The sequence below is a fragment of the Bidens hawaiensis genome, unplaced genomic scaffold (assembly GCF_021521415.1).
Source record: "Bidens hawaiensis isolate Kalapana, Puna unplaced genomic scaffold, B.hawaiensis_p1.1 tig00014295_1, whole genome shotgun sequence".
Taxonomy (NCBI): Eukaryota; Viridiplantae; Streptophyta; class Magnoliopsida; order Asterales; family Asteraceae; genus Bidens; species Bidens hawaiensis.
The window spans coordinates 543,291-558,239 of record NW_027492230.1 but is presented as its reverse complement, the minus strand read 5'-3'; the positions used below and the strand labels follow the sequence as shown (position 1 = coordinate 558,239).

The 14,949-nt window shown below is 35.5% G+C and overlaps 3 protein-coding genes across 3 annotated transcripts; all 3 read right to left on the bottom strand.

Annotated features, from left to right (window-relative positions):
* Positions 1-113: 113 nt before the first annotated feature.
* LOC143546246 (blue-light photoreceptor PHR2-like) lies at positions 114-2,243 on the bottom strand. The gene is made up of 4 exons (XM_077037949.1): positions 1,228-2,243; positions 731-942; positions 469-558; positions 114-386 (listed from the first exon to the last, which is right to left on the bottom strand). The coding sequence occupies exons 1-4, from the start codon at positions 2,176-2,178 to the stop codon at positions 311-313; spliced, it is 1,329 nt and encodes a 442-aa protein (XP_076894064.1). The 5' UTR covers positions 2,179-2,243; the 3' UTR covers positions 114-310.
* A 1,759-nt stretch (positions 2,244-4,002) lies between these two features.
* On the bottom strand, positions 4,003-8,898 carry LOC143546265 (U3 small nucleolar RNA-associated protein 14-like). The gene is made up of 10 exons (XM_077037966.1): positions 8,550-8,898; positions 7,589-7,745; positions 7,039-7,514; positions 6,250-6,471; positions 5,822-6,163; positions 5,323-5,751; positions 5,085-5,171; positions 4,631-4,996; positions 4,431-4,562; positions 4,003-4,342 (listed from the first exon to the last, which is right to left on the bottom strand). Exons 1-10 carry the CDS (start codon positions 8,832-8,834, stop codon positions 4,283-4,285), a joined length of 2,556 nt encoding a protein of 851 aa, XP_076894081.1. The 5' UTR covers positions 8,835-8,898; the 3' UTR covers positions 4,003-4,282.
* Positions 8,899-9,999: 1,101 nt separating this feature from the next.
* On the bottom strand, positions 10,000-14,226 carry LOC143546224 (poly [ADP-ribose] polymerase 2-like). The gene is made up of 17 exons (XM_077037931.1): positions 14,143-14,226; positions 13,788-14,061; positions 12,707-12,834; positions 12,551-12,632; positions 12,218-12,453; positions 12,016-12,142; positions 11,893-11,948; positions 11,725-11,798; positions 11,548-11,644; positions 11,402-11,464; positions 11,249-11,329; positions 11,048-11,158; positions 10,892-10,967; positions 10,675-10,817; positions 10,516-10,589; positions 10,318-10,423; positions 10,000-10,219 (listed from the first exon to the last, which is right to left on the bottom strand). Exons 1-17 carry the CDS (start codon positions 14,224-14,226, stop codon positions 10,127-10,129), a joined length of 1,905 nt encoding a protein of 634 aa, XP_076894046.1. The 3' UTR covers positions 10,000-10,126.
* Positions 14,227-14,949: the final 723 nt, after the last annotated feature.

Here is a 14,949-nt window from a genome sequence, read left to right as displayed (position 1 = left end):
CCATAAGTGGATGGTTGATATAATTCATTATAATTTAAAATCTATATTTAAATGTTTTGATCATGGAAACACATCAATAACATGCCAACTACCAAGCCTAAACAAGGCATAAATTGAATTGCTCATTGAGTAGTTTGGAGGTCAGATTTTATCCAGAGAATTGTTTACATGAAGCACTACACATAATATGTTATTTCCATAAAACAAATATCATAGAACATCTCAAATAAAAAGAGGGATGAACTGCATTTATACATTCTAAAAAAACAAAACAAAACTTAAAACCTTTGCTTCAAACATCAACCCCTCATCAGACTGCACCTGTACAAGCTGTGACTGGAGCAGGGTTATTTTGTTTAGCAGAACTGTATTTCTTGGTGATGAATCTGCAATTTTTGTAAAAGTATCAAATAAAAAGCTTAAGAATTAATGCTCATAATCAAAAACCAACTTAGTGTGTTAACTTGCCTGAAGAAATCCCTCCATAAGAGCTCATACATCAACCAATTCGTCCCACTATCACCACCATCTTTCCGGCTTGATGCAGCAGAAATCGTTCTACATTTAAACTTTTCATCAGTAACAAGCCCATGAAATACAACATCCTGTTAACTCAGGCGTTGGGGATTGCATTTGCAAACACTTTCGGAGTGTTTGGATGGATATTATGATGAACAATATCATTCAAATTCCAAAACACAATCCTACACACCCCATAAACAACATATACCTAGAAGCAGATTTCTTCAAATCATCAAACATGGACCGCGGAGAAAGACATCCCATTGCAAGCCATGGTGAGATCTTGCACGAAAAATTAGCACCATATAAACTAGTATCATCTTTTGCATGCTCAGATTTGCATTCAGAAGCAAACTTTTTAAGTCTTTCCAATGCTTCAGTCTCACCTCCTACAAGGGTAGCATTACCACTTGCTTTTGCCTAAAACAATAACAATAATAACATAATATATATAACTTTCAAAATCTAAATTCATACAAAATGTTCAAATCACCAAAATAATCAGTGTTATATAACTTATATTATAATGTGTTATGATCAAATACAAACGGTCCAAAACTATAGCTTAATAACAATTAGCGTTAACATAATTACTCTGATATTTCTTACATTCACATGTTAAAAGTTATTTTATTTGTACCAGATCACACCCCGTTATTGTATCATGATTATTACATTACGATCGTGTATTTCCCAGCTCCGTACCTGATTCATTGTCTCGGTAGGGCTAAACCCCAAATCACTCAAAGACGGAATCTCCCCCGGCTCCACATCACCGCCAGCCGGCAACCCTCTCAACCGATCAACAACCTCAATCGTCTTCCTAACCTTCACCCCTTTCACTTTGTCCCTAAACCCGCCATAATCCGTCAGCATATCCTCCAACTTAAATGGCAAATCAACAACGTGGTACAACGTGCTTCCCCAATAGTACTTCACCTCCACCCCTTCATCCTTCAAAACCTTCTCCACATTAATCTCACCCTTCACCTCATCATACGCCACCTCGCTATGCGCGTACACCGCGTCCGCCCCAACCGCCTTAACCAACTCCGTTACAACCGTTTCAGGCCGCCCGACCCGAACAATAAGATCCGACCCTCGGGACCGTAAACTCTTCCGCAAATCCGAAACCGACTCGATTAAAAACGAGGCGCGGTAGGGCCCGGTTTTATCGAACCCGGATGTCGATTTCCGGTAGTCTCTCGGGTCGAAACAATAAACGGGTAAAACCGAAATAGACTCGTTATTAGCTGATATTAAACACTCATTGTCATGAACCCGGAGGTCGTTACGAAACCAGACGACGGCGGTACGGCGGCAGCCGGCGCCGGAAAACGGGTCGGAAGGACGGCGAGGGGTTAAGGAAAGTGGGTTTTGAAGTGGGTTTGAAGATACGGTGGAATTGAATGATTTGGATAAGGGTTTTGTGGGGTTTAAGGGTAATGATAATGTTAGGGTTTGGTGGGATAAGGAAGTGATTTGATTTGGGATTTTGAGGGAATTGGGGGTGGGTTTTGGCGGGAAGGTGAAATGGGTTGGGATGAGAGTTGGGAGAGAGAGTGTGATGGAGGTGAATTGGTGTTGAGAGTAATAATAATTAGGGTTTTGTGGTGTGTCTTCTTGTTCTTCATGAGGTTTTGAGTTTGAATCCATTGGTGTGAGCTCGGTGGGAGAGATGAAGTTTCAGTTGGGAGGAGGATAACGATGAGACGGTGTTTTAGGAAGTATTTATAGTAATTCTTTTAAACTGTTAATAAATAATATTATTCTTTCATGAGTTATGACTTATGACTGTTTAATCCGGATGTCTGATAAATTGTTTGCTTATGTTCGTCCATTTAATAGATAAAGTGTTATTACTATTTTTATTTATTACTTTTCTTACACAAAATCACGAAATCACATGTCAGTTAATCTCACGAAATCAAAAAATTAAACAAACTTGCTAGGGATGAACGGAGATGAGGAATCTTGTGTATACATCGACAGTTTAAATGCAGTGTGATGTTGTTGATCAGAGAAGTAAAGAGATAATCAAAAAGATGCAGAGATGCAGGTAGTAGATAGAGAAGTTAAGAGATACAAATGGTCGTTGTGAAGGGTTGAATGGAAATATTATACCCTTTAAATTAATAAGTTAAAGAATCCTAATTTTTCAAAACCTCTTATTTTGCATTGGCCACAAGTTAAAAACCATAAGCCCTTATGGTTTGTCAAACACTTTTTACACATTAATAAATTTTCAAAAAGTTTATATTTTATAAGACCGTCTGTAGTGGCAACGTTGCCACCTGCGTTTTGGAGGATAATGCGGGGGGTACACCGCCCCCTGCGTTTTGTATATATATTTTTTTATCACGTTTTATCTAAAACGCTAGAAATGGCACGAAAATCAAGGAAATGACTGTTGCATTGTTACCGTTGGAGAATAAAAATAAAAAAAAAATTATTTCCTATATATTAAATCATTTCATCCCCAATCAAAACTCATCAAATTTATAAAAATTCTCTTTCAACTCTATAATTCCTTACACAAAATTCACTATATATGGATCCTCCATCTATATATAAACAGTTTTTCGGGCCCGACCAACAAGCCGAGGACATGGACGACGAGGGCGAAAACGACGACGACGACAACAACGACGAATAGTTTTTTTTTATTTTCATGTAATATTTATTTAATAAAATATTATTGTTATTTGGTTATTCTTATTAAAAATTAAAAACAAAAAAAAACAAAAAGTGTAAAAGTGACTGGGCGTCACGTGGCGTATAATGCCTGGAGGTGGAGAGTTATGATTACAACATGTTTTTGTAAAAAACCATAACTCTGACTGGGCGTCACGTAACGCATAAAACCTGGATGTGGAGAGTTATGACTACACATGGTCTAAGTCGGTGGAAATAAGGAAATCCCAAACACCCTTACACCCCTCAAAGATTTTAATATATAAACTAGTTTTAAGTTGAAAATCCTAAATCCCATTTCATGTATGCATGTCGCTTCACTCTCTTTAAACATTATGGACGTTAAATTTCAAGATATTATATTGATATGATTATGTTTATGATTACTATGTTTAAGTTTTTATTTTTTGGATATTATGTGGTGTATTTTAAGACTTTTAAGTATTTTGTGTCGACTTAATGATTATTATTCTCAAGTTAAAATATAATTGTTATTTTCGCTTGTCCAGTTTCGGTTACATCTGTTTGTGTCCATTAGTGTTCAACTAGTGTCCGTTTACTAAACTAACAAACAGCCACAAACAAACTCAATTAATTAACAAATGAACAAGTATTTTCATTCGGTAGAGTTTTAATAAACCGTCCGTTAGTGTCTAGTTAGCTTAACGGACGAACACGAACAAGGTCTCGTTCGATTCGTTTACAAGTATCCCAACAAACCAAACAACCATTAATTAGTAGCCATTGTTCTACGTAGCTTAATAAATTACTTCGCTACAACATTCGGCAAAAAAATACAAACGGTTATCCAAATAAAAATAAACTCATCCGTAATGTAATTAAAAACATAATAAACATTAATATATCATCACTTCTCTTTTCTTTCTTTCTGTTGGGTAGATCAAAATCCCAGAAACTGCTAAACAGAATATAAATATTAAAAAAATGAATTACATCTTCAATGGTGCTCGTTCACTTCTCAAAACTAGGTCAACCTGAAAGTCAAAACCCACGACACGACCATAACCATCATCCTCTTCAACATGTCGTGTCAACACTCCTATGTTTACTTCTTTCCCTTCTTCAACTTGATTGGTTGTATGCTCACACCAGGCTTCTTCACCACCTTTTAATAATTTAAAACAAACAGATATTAAAATAACATCCAAACATGCATATTAAATAAGTATAAAAAAACGAAAGAGATAACATACTTCAGGCCGATTAAGTGCCCCGAGTGCGGTTGCAGGGTTAAACTCCGGCCCAAGAGGCATCCGATTACTCTGTTCAAAATGCTCCTTGTTCTTAAACGGATAAGGTAACACCTTCATTTGCAACTTTTCCGCCTACAAAAATACAACATTCATTAATTTCGTATATAAGGTCACAAAATTAATAAGCGTATTTACTTTACCTTTTTATCGACTTTTTCTGATATAATGACATGTTTAAGATGTGCATCTGGTCGTTTTTTAAGATCTGCATCCCTCTTCTTTTTGGCTCTTTCATGTTCTTCTACCATCCAGGACGGTAACCCTCTCCTTTCCTGTTTGTGGGTCCACTCGCCCCACCCGGGAAGTAAAACAGGCTTTTCGGGTTCCGGGTTTTCCTCATTCATAACTTCTTGTTTTGCCATTTCAAAATCTCCCTCCACGTCATCACCCGCAAACGCACGCTTTATGAGATCGTCTTGTGATGGTAATTCATAATCCGTGCCCGATGTTATAACTCCATCTACCATTCGCGCCTCGCCATCTGTATACCTATCTTCATCTCCATGCTTCATATTAACCGAATATTATAATAAAAGTTAAAAAATAATTCAAAAACAATAACATATTAAACATGTAACGGGGTTATTATGCTACCTCTATGTCTGTTTCCTTGCTAGAAGCCAACTCTGCAACCTTTGACTTTTTGGCTTTAGCCTTTGACTTGTTGGCTTTATCCTTTGACTTGTTGGCTTTAGCTTTTTTCTAGCTTTTTACCTGATTAGAATCATCATCCTTCATACCCCTCTTCTACATAACATAACAACATTGTTCAAAACAAAAAGATAAATCTTTTATTACAAACTTCACATGATTTAAGTATCTAAGTGTGTACCTTCTTTGAGATATTGGTTGAGAAAAGTGAAACTTCATGTGCAATCTTTGGTCCTGAAACTTTGCTGATGTCATCAAACAATGGATCGTGTCCGACTTCAGATTCCTCGCGAAGAATATCAGTGTCGATAGTGTCATCTTTCTGCGTAATAATCCGGTCACGTTTATCCTTAACGTCTTCTGTGACATCAGCGTCATCTTCACTCTCGGAATTGTCAAAGTAATTATCTCTATCCTTGTTATTAACCTTAATCTTGGATTGTGACACCGGTTTCTTTTGAGCACCAAATACCTTTCTACCACCAACTAAACCAGTATTGTTATTTAAATCATCATCACCCTCCAACTGTTTTAAAGAAGATTCAAATTCTTGTAAAGCAAGTCTTGCTTCTTCATCAGCTGCATCTTTTTTCTTCTTCTGCCCACGAGCCTACGCAAACAGATTAGTTAAAATATATATTATTTATTTTAAAAAATAAATATAAATGAACTAAGTTTACCATGAAAGGTAAAGAAAGAAGTCCGGATTTAGGCGCGTCGTCGTCTTCTTCTAATAGTTCAAGTGTTCTCTTTTTTCCTTTTTCTAAGAATTTTAACTTTGATGCCTCATCATCATCATCATCTCCCGAGATGACATCATCATCGTCGTCGTCATCATCCATGCTGACATCACTACTATCATCATCATCATGCATTGAGTTTCTTTTTCTAGTTAAAAGAGCATGTTGTTGAAGCTGTTCTGATATAGCAGCACGTGTTCCATCATCTTGAGCATCAAGACCACGTTTCTTGATTCGTTTAGCCCATTTAGATGTGTTCTTGTGCTTCAAAGTCATGCGTTCCTGTAATTAAAAAAAGGTAATAAATTAAAGTTGCAATTATTTTAATCTTTTTAAGAAAAGAGGTGATTTTTTGTTATTATTATTACCTCGGCTCTTTTAAACTCCTGCTTCTCTGCAAGTTCTTTAGCAACTTCAGGGTCCATTTCAGTATCAATGGACCCCACTTTTGATTGATCCTTCTTTAATAACCGACGATAAGTTTTGGATTTTATATTTTTAATCCTTTTCAACTTTAGTTCGTCACGAAATAGAAGATTACGCATTTTAGCAAGACGGTCTTGTCGTTCCTTCACGTCCTCTGCGGATACCTGGTCAAAGTGTACAATGTCATAAAAGGCACATTTTTGTGTACAGCGTCACGCGGGCTTGTTAACGACCCAAACGAAAACAAAAAAAACGAAGCATGTTCGTGTTCGTTCATTTTAACTGCAACCAAACAAACAAATTGACACAAACAGGGTTTATTGTTCGTGTTTGTTTATGTTCCATTATGAATATAAATAAACGGTTCATGAAAATAAACAAATGAACATAACTGAGCAAAAAATAGTTAGATAAAAGTAATGTGAAAACAGTGTGTTGGGCCTAAAGAGTTACTAAAACTAGACTGAGTTGTAATGAGCGAAAATATATAAATAGATACATTAATGAGCCTAAGCCCTAAGCTAACGAACTTTACATATAAACTAACAAACATAAATGAATGTAAACACACAAACAAAAAATTTTGAAAGAACAAACATTCACGAACACAAATTAACGAACGAGATGTGTAAACGAACTGAACATTCAGGAAAACGGAAAATGTAAACACATACATCTGTTCATTTATTAAATAAACGAACATAAAATCAAGAGTTGGTAAAAAAACATACCTGATTAAGTTCTAAAAGCCGTGCACCGTCACTCTGATGAGCATCCGAAAGTTCTTTAGCATTTATCAACAAATCCATTTTCATTTCAAAGTCGGTTCGGGGCTTAAACTCAGAAACTATTGCACCGACAGTCGAATTGCCAAGATCTATATCTTCATTAAAGTAAATAGTTTGTGCTTCTCGGTTTTTCTTCACTAAATGCTCATACTCAGTAAGTCGCTTATTTGCTTGAATATAAGCAGTTTTTCTATCAATTTTTTCTTGTTGCGGTTTTGGAAGTGGGGGTAATATTGACTTCGACTTTTTATCGAGTCTTGCAACATCTTTTCTAAGTTTGCTAAATCCAGATTTCCCGTGAAGGGGGTTTAAAAAATCATCAATGGTAACACGCCCATCATTATTGATATCATGGGTTGGATTACTTTCAGCTTCCGGGTACGATTCATATACTATAACATTATTTTTCTTCTTCTTGCCTATAAAGTTATAACATATGATTATAATTTAAATTTAGAGGCTATATGAGACGATGTTTGAAAAATTAAACTACCTTCAAAAGCAGCACCAGGTAATCCAGTAATATCTTGCAACATTCTTGCATGTTTCTCATCATCATAATCATCATCATCATCTTCATCATCACCATCGTGGTCTCCTTTCTTGACTCCATCATCTCCATCTTCATCATCAGATGCTACATCTTCATCCTGTTAATAAAAAGAAACATGCAAACATAAAAACATATGTTGGTCAAACTAACAAGTCAGCACAAAGCTTCTTCCTAGTTGCTAAATGTAAAAACTTTTTGCATTCTTAAGAGCAGCATTGCTTAACACTAAATCAAGAAAGTACAGAACATTATGCCTAACAATCACAAATCTCAATTCAATCAAAATGATAAGGAAATCAAAGGTTACAAGCTTTTGTGTATTTAAACCTAAAAGACAGAACATGATGATAATAAAAATAAAGCTAAAGAGCTGTTTGGTAGCCTCTTAATGAGTCCAATAAGATGCTACTTGTTAATGGTTCAGAGGTACAATGTGTTCGGTTCATTAAAAAGACACCTCTAAAAATGATTCATGCAGCCTCTTAATGGTAATAAGTTTTAGAAATATGCTGAATGATTCAGAGGCTACCTCTTAATCGATCAGGTTTCTTAGATTGCCAAACAGCCCCTAACTTATATTAAAAAGAAAACATCATTGATAAAATACTAAAACTGAAATACTATATTATTTGTATTAACAAATGCAAAATTAAATATGAGATTCAATCCAAAGGAATTCTCACAAATTCCATGTAATCTGCAACTTACTTCTCCAAATAACTCACTATTATCAATTTGAAGCAAATTAAACAAATAATTCATAAATATTCTCAATTTGAAGCATTTAAACAACTAATTCATAACTATTATCATCAATTTGAAGCATATAAACAAATAACCAGCAATAATAAGCAGAAAATCAATAAAAGTGTAATAATAATAATAATAATAATATGATTACCTCAAAATCCTCAGGTAGCTCATACTCAAAGTTTTCAACAGGATCGTATGCTCGATTCTTCTGTGACTCTTCTTCCGGAAGCTTCTCTCCGTACTCGTACAAATCCTCATCGGATTGAATAATATCTTCTTCTTCGTTTCTATTTAGTGAATCGAGTTGTTTTTGTAAGGCGTTAGGTAAATGAGGTCCTTTCTTCCAGTTGCTTTGTTTGCCTCCTTTCTTCTTATTATTATTATTCCTGTTAGTCGCCGGAGCTACGTTCCTCTTCCGTTTCGTCTCCGCCATCTTGTTACGGTTTACGACGGCGATTTATGAGGCGGCGGCGGCAAGGTAAGGTAACACTGGTTCGTTCAGGTTATGATGCGAAAGAGTGATTCATTCGTGTATTGTGATTTTATATTTTATTTATGGTTATAAAACTATTTGCTGAATTAGTCCTTGTATTTTCATTCACTTTGCCAGTTTGGTTGCTTGGTTGGTAATTATGGGTTCAAACAAGCCGAGTCGTTTGCAAGCTGATTGAGATCGTATTGAGACGAGTTTAAACATGCCCAGTCCCGAGCTTTGAGCCTAAAAGTGAGCTCCTTTATCGAGCTCGAGCCCGCTCACGAACCTAAATTATTAATATACAATTTTATGAGAAAACAAGTGGGAATGCCCACCAACCCCTGAAATTGTATATATATATATATAAATAACTACATAATGTATATTATATTATTATGTATATATAAAATTATAAATGAAAAAATATATTAATAAACGTAATTAAAAATACTAATTAATAAATAGTTAACGAGTCAAACTCGAGTTTGAAAAAGTACTCACGAGCCGAGCTTAAGCTTTGGAAATATACATCGAAATGAGCTCAAACTCTGTACAAGTTAAACGAGTCGAGCTCGAGCCTAGTCGACCTCAGGCTCATCTCGTTTACACCCATAGTTGCTAGAAATAAATTTTGTACTTTCCCATAATTTGTAAGTAAACAATCGTGTGGAATATGTGTGTTTGCTTCAATGCTTGTAGTGAATTAGATTTTCAATCAGTTTGTCTCATATTAATAGTTTGCATGCGTTTGGTCGTGTGTTTGAGCTTTTGTGTTCACGTCTATTGAAAGAAAAAATCATTATCGTTATAGTAGAAAAGATTAAAAGATATAGAGAAATATATTTTAGGTTTTCGATACTTTCAACATAGAATTCATTACGTTAAGATTAAAGCAATGACATACAAAACTATAAAAGAAACCAATTGAAAATATATCTCACTATGCACATAAACATATTGTACACGAACTCGTTGGCACTTCGTCATAACCCATGTTTTTTAAGTGAAAACTAAACAGCTACAGTCACAAAGCTCGATTTACTTCTTTAACACGAGAATGTTTTTAGACTTTAGTTTTAACAGAACATTGAAATCTACATTGTGTGCATACCCAACATACATATGTTACACCAAAACTAACCACATATCCCACAACGATTTAGCCATAATCTCAAAACATGGGACTCTCGTTGTAAAACTAACCCCTCGGAAATCATAACAGCAAAAAGAAAAACTGAAACTGCCAATGATTATTTCTTGAAATTAAAATTAACATGAACAACATAACGCATCCTGATCTGGTCCACATTGTAAGCAATATACTCATTGTATAGTAAACTAGCCTGCAAGAAACAATAGAACTCTTGATACATCCCTTTTAATCACTCTATTTATTAAATAACCAAACAATATAGGTATAAAACGAGTTAATTAAACACACCTTTGTGCTCAGCTGCTTTTTGGGCCGTCCTAGTGGAACCACAACACCGCCTTCAAGAGTCTCAATCTCAGACATATCAGGTGCAGTCGCCCCAACTCCTTTCGTGCTACAAACCATTTTCATAAAATACTGTTTAACCTTAATAAATCCTTAACTATAGTTAGTCAACAAAAGTCAAAATTGGCACAGTAGTAAAACCTTAGTTTCCCTTTCGGCAATTTGTCAGCGTCGTAATTAGCTTCTAGTAGCTCAGCCATGTCACCAAGCGCAACCTAATTTACAACAAAATCCATATAATTGATCAACAAAAGAAACATTAATTAAACGAAAGCGTATTATTTAAAGAAGATAAATAACCTCACACAAAAGCAGCACACCAGAAGAAGACTGTGGCGATGCACAACAATAGTTTGCACTTTTTGAGAACATGTCAGCAAAATAAACACCTTTTCCAAACATGTAACCTGTTACTGGTGCTTCTGGTGGCGCAATTCGCAAACCTAGTATTTTGTTTTTGAACAAAATTTAGTCGTTTTTGAACAATATATAATACTAAAAAATAGATAATAATGACCTTGAGACAAGATTCCCGTCCAATTCGAAAGCCGAGAACCATGCCACAATAGCATCCTATTTTTGGTATCAGAGAACTGTTTGATATGCAGTATATACTGTTAGAACCAAGATAATCAAAATCTATGATTTAACTATATGAAGATATTTTCAAAACCTTGCTGAAACGGTCAGTTTCTCCGTGCCTTGAGGTTTTAAAAATCTGAACAATTTCAACACTGTAGTTTGTATGTGTCTTTGCGTGAGTGTTCTTCATGTACTTCGTAATCTAATGATGATTAAAGAAAGAGTATATATAAGTGCTAAAAAATTAAAGATAGTTCGCCGCTTATTATGAGGGTAGAAGAAGCAAACTGACCATGTGAAATTCTTTGGAATCAGTTTCTACGGGTGTTAATTCACAAGAAAGTCTTTCATAACATGAATACAATGGGTCTTCCTGTTGCAATGAAAGATAAATATTTCAAATTGAATTAGTTTACATGTGAAAATTAAAAATTAAAAATATTACCTGGTCCCCAGTATTGTCCTCAAGCAACTTTGTTGCAACCTCAATTTCACCAAGGGCTTCAACCTTTCAAAAAAACCAACATATAGCAATCGTCACACATACACACACACACACACATATATATATAGAGAGAGAGAGAGGGATACCATTTCCAGCTTGCGTTTTAACTTTTGAGGGGTATCAATAATGAACTCACGCATCTTTTTAAAACCAAAATCATGGGGAATAACTGTGTAAAATTCTCTGCAATTAAGAAAAGGCATGTTATGAAACCTTAAAAATATAAAACCTTATAATAAGAAAATTAAAACTCTGGTACATACCCACTTAATTGCTCAAGCATTTTTCTATCATGTTGACCAATGACATCAGCAACTCTCTTCAAAACCTCATAACCCTAGTTTTACAATAATGGCAATACAAAATTCTGAAGTAATAAGTGAAGTGAGCTAAAAGATGAAATTAACCCTAAAACAACTGAAATAACTAACCTTCAAAATTGTAGCTTTGCTTAGCTTGCCAAGTGGCAACTTCTCAGCATTGTAACCTGTAACACAATTCCAGTCACATATATAAACGCATAATACAAATTACCACGTCAGCAAACACAATACCTATTTCCATCATTTGCTGCTTCATCATACTAACATTACAAATAAGTGAAATAAACTTGGCAACACGCGCTTCAAGTTTGGTTTCCCGAGGCTGAATTTCCAATTTACTGCTAACCTTTTCTTGAGCCTGCACAAAATCATGAAACCTCTAAAAAATTAACTACAAAAATTGCAATCAAACTATATATTTAAGTCAACTCACAATGGTTTCTTTCCCTGCTTCATTATAATCCATTTCCAACCAAGTGTAACACTTGGGGTGAGAAACAAAAGCTTTACGGTCCGACCAACAGTTCTTAGTTTTCGCATAGAACTTTTGTTCAAACTCATCTAATGCTGACTGTACACACGTGTAGGGCCCATGCAACTTATCTTGGCCCTTCACACCAACCCTTCCCCATCTATTGTAAACCATATAAGAAGAACCATCGTCTGATTCTGCAAGTCATTCAATTAAATATATAGTTAACAGCATAGTTAGGTTATATGTTTGAATGTTTTATTATAATTAAAGAATTGGGACGTAATTAGTAACCTAGTGCTTGTATGATATAAAACTTGTTATTGTTAGCTCCAACATTTGTTTGATTTAATGTGGCATCATAAATATCAGCACCCTGCATTTAAAGTTTATAAAAATAGAATTTAATAGGGTCATAAACTTTAATTTTTGTACAAAGGTAAACATTACCTGTTGCAGTACATGGTATTGAGATTTTACATGATCTGGTATCCATTGATCCAATACAGCTGAACCTTTCTTTGTAGCTGTAACTAGTTTTTCCTTGTTCTCATTTGTATCTTTTTCCTCTTCAATCTCTGAAGGCACCATAATAGTAAGATAAAAAAAAGGTTCTAGTAGATACTAGAAAACAAAAGATTGATTTAATTGAAAAACTAAGATAGTTGGCCTGGTTCGAGAGGGGCTAAATGGCTAATCTCTGATACAAGAATCACTTGATAATCAAAATAAACAAGACAAAGAAATTAGAACATGAAATGGAATACTTCATAATTTTGGCAACTAATGCCTCCTAACAGTCAGCCCCTAACAGTCAGCAGTCAACCCCCCACTAATTCAGTCATAAACCTTTGCTCCTGAAAGACTAGGTCAAGGTAATTAAACCGCTGGGTCAACCCGCTGATACGGTGGAGTCGTATCAGGTTTCCAAAACATTGTATACAAAATCTATTAGTTTATGATTTAGTAACACGATAAATCCCTTTTTCTTTTATGCCCGCCTCAAATACCACCCTTGGTTTAAAATAGTGTGAGCGCTCCGAGGCGTTTTGGTCCCAAAAGCTGACATGTGTGCGTCGCGCGAGGCAAATGTCTATGCACAAGCAGACAAAATTCTACAGTTTCCAGGCTAACTGGTCTGTAAAAACTAAAAAACGGCCTGGAACCAGCCTAAACAAGCCTAAAACATGTCTAAATTCCCACAAATGGTATGTTTATGATATGCGCCTTGCATATTACGGGCCATTTTAAGCACCTTGTGCCTTGGACAACTATGGCTCCTAGTAGGCAAAGGAAACAGTATTGGTTGGTATGACAAGCCGGATGTTAGTGAAATCTAAAGAACTACGTAACATGAACTAACACTCAAATGTACCTTAAGAGTAAGGCATGCTACTTAAGAGTATGTGCCCGCTTTCACCAAAGAAATTGTTAATAAACAAGTAACTCTCAACAATTCAAACACTTAATTCCATCATAAATTTATTTATTTGTTCAAAAACAATCTCACTAAAGCAAAAAATGCAGTTACCTTCAACAATGGTATGAGTATTCGTTTCCGAAACTTCACATAGACTCTCTATAAGTTCTTTCTTCGTTCCCAAAGTCGAAACACCGAGAGCGGAGGCTTCTTCACGCAACTGCTTAACACTCAACCTCCTTAAATCCTCAACAGCCCTAATTTTCTGATTATTCTCACATTTTAAATCATCCCCATCGGTTTCCCTCGCTCGCTTTTCTAACCTAGAACTTGAATCCGTAACAGGAACGGACTCGTTTCGAATCGCAGAGTCGAGCCTTTTGACCTACGAAAAATGTGAGTCTAGGGTATAACATTTGATAATGAAATAAAAAGCGGACAAAGTTAGTTAGTTAGTTAATGGTACCAGTGTGGTTTTGAAACCGTTGGTGGTGAGGCCTCGTTTGGAGAGTTCGTCTCGGAGTTGGTCGACAGTGAGCTTACTCGCCATTAAGATAATAATAATAATGGTGGGATGAAGATGGTTGCAGAAGAAGAATGGGGGTTTTAATTTAATGGAAGTAGGTGTTTAAAAACAAGCTTTCTGAGGAAGTTAAGTTAATAGTGAGTATGTGCTCGGCACGATTTGCCCGCCACTTCTTACCTTTGACTTGATGTGTGCCAAAGAGGTATCATTTCCTCTTACGGTTTGGTTCGGGTTTGAATCAACAAAAGTCAATACTCGGGTTCAGGTTGTGACCGGTTTGAAGAAAGTCAAGAATTCATTTTAACCGATTTCAATTGGGTTCGGTTTTTGTCAAACCGGGTTTTAATTGGTTCCGGTTCAAGACATTGGGTTGAGGTTTCTTACAATATGAACAACATATCAAAATTTACGCATTTACTAAAGGCACTTGGTATACAGGTGTCAAAGAATTAGATAATGATTGTTTTTTCAATGGTTGTGCGTTCAAGCAAAGTTGGCTCTACAATTGTGCTAGGTGAAGCAAGGACTTTACGCCTCCACCATTTTAGGGCCCCCAATTTACAAGCCTATGGTTTTTTAGTTGAAACTAAGGGAGGTTGCTAGGGTTTGGAAAATTTCTCAGTGATAAGGATTTTTTAAAAGTAATTAGGTTTTTCTAATAATTCAATTGTTCTAAATTTTGTTGTCCATTCAATCTAGTGTTTTGGTTACTAAATATTGTAAGTTCTCTTTTATTTATTTGGAGAG